The 5,322-nt window shown below is 44.6% G+C and overlaps 1 protein-coding gene across 4 annotated transcripts in view; it reads right to left on the reverse strand.

The window, feature by feature from the left end:
• Positions 1-5,322, reverse strand: part of mgat4c (mgat4 family member C) — a 40,069-nt gene that overhangs the window by 1,307 nt on the left and 33,440 nt on the right. For all 4 annotated transcript variants that reach the window (XM_008337633.2, XM_017030955.1, XM_025053857.1 and 1 more), the window contains 3 exons: positions 1,529-1,680; positions 361-508; positions 1-142 (listed from right to left, as the gene is read on the reverse strand). The exon at positions 1-142 is cut by the window's left edge and continues 1,307 nt beyond it. In XM_008337633.2, the coding sequence (XP_008335855.1) occupies positions 1-142; positions 361-508; positions 1,529-1,657 (419 nt within the window). In that variant the 5' untranslated portion in view covers positions 1,658-1,680. The remainder of the gene's footprint in view (positions 143-360; positions 509-1,528; positions 1,681-5,322) is intronic.

The following is a 5,322-nucleotide window of genomic DNA, read 5'->3' on the forward strand; positions in this document are numbered from 1 at the left end:
AGGTCAAAGTCGGCCAGGTGGACCACCACCACGATCTCCTTGAGTTCCTCATAACTGGACTGATCGAAGATGGACTTAATGGTCTCCAGGAGATAGTTCCCTCTTTTTCTTTTGACCGACGACAAACCAATGGTGAGATACTCTGAGAAACAAACATTAAAGGTCGTTACGTAGCTGCAGACTCAGCAGTAACACGTTGTTAGCATTGATCTGTGGAATAGTTAAAGTAAAACAGGATAAGAGTTCAGTGGAACAGTTGGATTTTTCTACTTCTTTCTAATAATTCTCACATATGTCAAAAGACAAAAGAAATCGATGCAAATTCCACTTTAACCCCCACCCCTCCCCCCACCACCTTACTTTTACGGTGAAGTGGGGTTCCAGCTAGGTACCGATACGTGACGTTAATGGTCCCGGAGAAGTTGCTGAGGTCCCTGAAGGTGTGAACGTAGCGCTCGGAGCTCGGAGTGTGGACCGATGCTTCCCTCAGCTGCCGTTTGTCCTCCTCCTGGAACACAAAATGAAAAACATCATCAGCACATATTTTTAAAGACTAGAAAAAAACCAGGTAACGGCAGGTGAACTGAACTGATACTTCTTCTACTAAAGGTCCACAGAAATGAAGAGAACTAATAGAAACAGAAGTGAAAACACAGAGAAATCTGGTGCAGCATTCATCTCAGTAGAGGTCAAAGGTCGCCCCAGTCAAACAAATGCTTTGTTAGTAATAATGTGAATACATTTAGGCCACTCAGTTCACCTGGAAACATTTCTATAGTTTGTTTTTTTTCATGCTTTTACAGAGAAGAAACAGAGAAATCTCTGGGAACTTCAACTAAAACCACCGTTGTTGACAACAAACACCGTCAACAACAACTGGAGAAAAGTCTGGCTTTAAAATAGTCAATTATAAAGTCTTAGCTGAAGGTGATAAAATCAAAAACCAAATCAGTCCACAGAGACTGGACATGAAGATAAAACACTTTTAGGCTTTTGTCCCTTTTCTTCTTCTCCTTCTTTGTCTTTTCTTTGTTCTGTTGAACATTTTTATTCTCACTCATCACTGCAGATACAAAAGGAGCTGGAAAAGTCAAAGCTGTCATAATTCCTGCCCAATGGGAGTGAAAAGATAAAAACACAAGAACTTTAATCTTCTTCCACTTGTCGCTAACATCTTTTACATACTCCACATATATAAATATATTTGATATATTTGATATATCTCTGGATGTGGCAGAGCCAACCCTCAGATGTTGACTAAAGAAATCAGTTTCTGAGCTGGATGTAAAACTGGCATCTTAATAACTGAAAAACCAAATATAGATAATGTTTTTTAAAGAAATGTTTTTTCACGACACAGAACTGATTTAGACACGAGAGAGTTTGAAGGTTAAATGTGAAGAGTTAGATTTAGACAGAGTTTGAAGGTTAAATGTGAAGAGTTGACCTACGCAGCAGGCCTACGGGGGAATTAGAAGACGTTAATGACACAACAGTGGGAGGAGAAAAATGAAAAGGAGTTTCTGACCAGAACATATCCATCTTCGATGTAGAGGTTGAGGAAGAGGAGGAAGGTGATGAGGAAGCCCAGGAAGGGAATGGTTGAGCGTTTCCTCAGACACCTCATCTTGTCCAGGGATTTCCAAACCAGCCTCATGTTGTTCAACCTCTCACCAGGATCTGTAACCAAACCAAGACCAAGCACCACAACACATTAGCCTTGGGCTAAACTTACGGCAGATAAAGCGGCTTTAAATCGATTAGCTGCGTCACCATTGGTTAATATTCTCCCACCGCCCCAACATGACATCAGGTCACGGCTGAACTGTTTCAGCAAAAAACAACAAAACACACGACTCCTGCCTCCAGAGCTTAGCTGGATTTAAACTCCAGTCCAGGAATCGGAAAGTATTTGTCATGATGACGACGATGGCAGAAGAAAACAGAAGCAAAAAGTATAAAAAACAAATCTTTATTTCCAGGTTTCCATTAAGGTTTGAGGCCCAGAATTCTGAATTGTTCATTTTCCTGAGGTCAAAAATCTATTGTTATAAAACTTGAGAGAAAACCTGAGAGAAAAAAAGGAAGAACAAAATCAAGACTTTCTTTGCCCAAAGTGAGAGTGAAGAGGTGTCAGAGGTGATTGGACAGTCTACTACGACAAAAACATATTCATGCCGTCTGATTGGCTATCACTGATGGGATGAATTTTTCTCCAACCTGGACTTGAACCCATGACTCCATCAGTCGGTTCAGTCGGTTCAGAGCCTCCAGTCCAGCTGAATCCTGCAGCTCCTACAGAGCAGGTCTTACACGTCAGTCTCCACAGCAGTGAAGAGCAGAGAGAAAAACCTCCAGGAACGGCAGCCGCGCTCCTCCATTTTAACAACGGTTCTGCTCCGTTCTCTGCCAGCAATTAGGCGCCGGCGTGTGCCGCTCCGAGCCCCAGAGGAGCCTGACGGAATACCAACTACCTCCAGCTCAGTTCAGCGACCGCTCACGCATCGATCATTTGCACCAGGAGCCGGCGTCGCTCGGGACTCCGTCAGTCAATAAGTTTTTGTGAACACTTAAAAAGTGAAATGAACGTTTCCGTCCTTTGTGGTCCGTCCTGTAAAAACAGACAGAGGCTCGTTCATCTGAAACCGTTTTATTCTGACCATAAAAAGTCACATTAACTGCTGCACTTTATCACCGGCCTATAGAAAGATGCTTGTGAATGAATTGGATTTAGTGTAAAGTGTTTAAATACGGAGAACGGGGCTGCGGTGGTGCAGTGGTGCAGTGGTGCGGTGGTGCAGTGGTTTGGACAGCACTTTAGTAAACACTGATCGACTTCTCATGACAGAAGTGAAAGGAGTGGAGCAGCCCTGTCTGACCAGCATGTTGTTAGCTAATGCTAGTAGCTATTACTAGTAGCATATCTACATAGCTATTACTGTTAGCTATTGCTATGATCCAATCAAATGATCAGATTTTTGTTGTACTCCAGATTCAGGTTCAGGTTCGTCCCAATTTCTTTTCCTTCTTTAAACAACAGTAAACTGTTCGTTTCCATTCATTGATCACTCTACGTCTCTAAGGAATAAAATAACTGACCTATATCTATATATATCTACATATAGATATATATATATATAGATAGATAGAAACCTATATTTCTGACAAAGATGCTGTGGTGAGGAGAAGCAGATCGTAGACGTGCAGGTGTTGAAGTAGTGAAAACACCACCTTTTCATTTGATTCTCAGCGTGTTCTCTGAGTGGGTCACGATGATGAGGAGAATCATTAGAGGCTCTGGAGGAACCTCAGCTCTGAGGACCAGAAACATCAGGCTCCTCATGACACCACTGAGCTGTGGTCTCTGAAGCTGCAGAGCAGCAGCAGCAGCAGCAGCAGTAACAGCAACAGCAACAGCAGCAGCAGCAGCAGAAACAGCAGCAGCAGTAACAGCAGCAGCAGGAACAGCAGCAGCAGCAGTAACAGCAACAGCAACAGCAGCAGCAGTAACAGCAGTAACAGCAAAAGCAGTAACAGCAGCAGCAGTAACAGCAACAGCAGCAGCAGTAACAGCAGTAACAGCAAAAGCAGTAACAGCAGCAGCAGTAACAGCAACAGCAGTAACAGCAGCAGTAACAGCAGCAGCAACAACAGCAGCAGCAGCAGCAACAGCAGTAACAGCAGCAGCAGCAACAGCAGTAACAGCAGCAGTAACAGTAACAGTAACAGGAGCAGTAACAGCAGTTCAAGTTGGAGGTGAACAACACAAATGAATTAAAAGTCGACTCTTCGTCTGAGTTTGATACAAAGACTAAGTGACAGTCAATGGTTAAATCCCACCAGTTTCTTCTTCTTCTTCCTCTCCTTCTTCTTCTTCCTCTTCTTCCTCTTCTTCAACCCACAGCTGATCAATGAACCCTGGTTTGTCGTGTCTGTGTCAGGAATCGAACCGTCAAATGGTCTTGTCTTCTGTTCCAACAGTCCATGAAGGAGAGTTAGTCAGTGACACAGTGTCAGGTTGTTCTCAGGTGAGATAAATTAATAAACTGCAGTACACTGCAGTACTGTGCAGTATATATATATATATATACAGTATATATAGATGTTCTTTTTTCCCATCCAGCCCAGTTCCACAGAGTTCCAGGCTGATCTGTCTCTGGATTCATCCTCCACGTCAGAGACGACGACTGATCCTGGACTCCTCTTCCTCCTGACCTCCTCTTCCTCCTGACCTCCTCTTCCTCCTGGACTCCTCTTCCGCCTGAACTCCTCTTCCTCCTAAACTCCTCTTCCTCCTGGCCTCCTCTTCCTCCTGAACTCCTCTTCGAACTCCTCTTCCTCCTGGACTCCTCTTCCTCCTGAACTCCTCTTCCTCCTGGACTCCTCTTCCTCCTCCCTCACACTAATGGTGGAATCTGATGGATGCAGACATGAAATGGAAAACAAGGATCTCCCCAGTGTGGAGAGGCCTATTATGGTCTGTCCTGACGTGCAGCCTAATGTGAACAATTGGATTTACCACACACACACACACACACACACACACACACACACACAGAGCCATCAAAACAAGGCTGCGTCCTCTTCTATCTGTAATGACTTGATTGCAGCTCAGTGGTGACGTCCGTCCTGAATGTTAACACTGAAGGAAACAGTAAACAAACCAGTGAAGGTTCCAGCTGCAGCTGATGAGACAGAGTTACACTCATTCACATCCCATCAACCTCTATGTTCCTCCAACAGGAAACAGTGACTCAAACAGTGGCTCAAACAGTGACTCAAACAGTGGCTCAAACAGTGACTCAAACAGTGGCTCAAACAAACAGTGACTCAATAAAAGTGGCTCCTTTTTCTGCAGCTCTGCACAAATAATCAGTTAGAGCTGCAGATGTCAGGCCTTCAGCTCAAACTAATGGTGACGTGATGTGACGTGTCGTGGCGTGACGTGACATGTCGTGGCGTGACGTGACGTGGCGTGGCGTGATGTGGCGTGACGTGATGTGGCGTGTCGTGTACGGCAGGTTCTGCCTGATGAACATCGACAAACGTCAGGTTTGAGTTTGTTTTGTGTTGTTAGACTTTTCTGTTTGTAATTATTGAAGGTTGAGTGAGGATTAAATCCTGAGAGGTTTGTTAACGAGCGAGCGTCCTCGTACGTCCTCGTACGTCCTCGTACGTCCTCGTACGTGTCACATCAGAGGAGAACGACCCGTCATTCCCACGAGGTCATCGTCACCGCGTTGTTTCAGACGACGACACAAACCTGTCGTCCATGTCTGATCTGACAAACGCAGAGGCATCAACAGCTGCATGAGGGACCCT

The sequence above is a fragment of the Cynoglossus semilaevis genome, unplaced genomic scaffold, assembly GCF_000523025.1.
Source record: "Cynoglossus semilaevis isolate Cse_v1.0 unplaced genomic scaffold, Cse_v1.0 scaffold1099, whole genome shotgun sequence".
Classification (NCBI taxonomy): Eukaryota; Metazoa; Chordata; class Actinopteri; order Pleuronectiformes; family Cynoglossidae; genus Cynoglossus; species Cynoglossus semilaevis.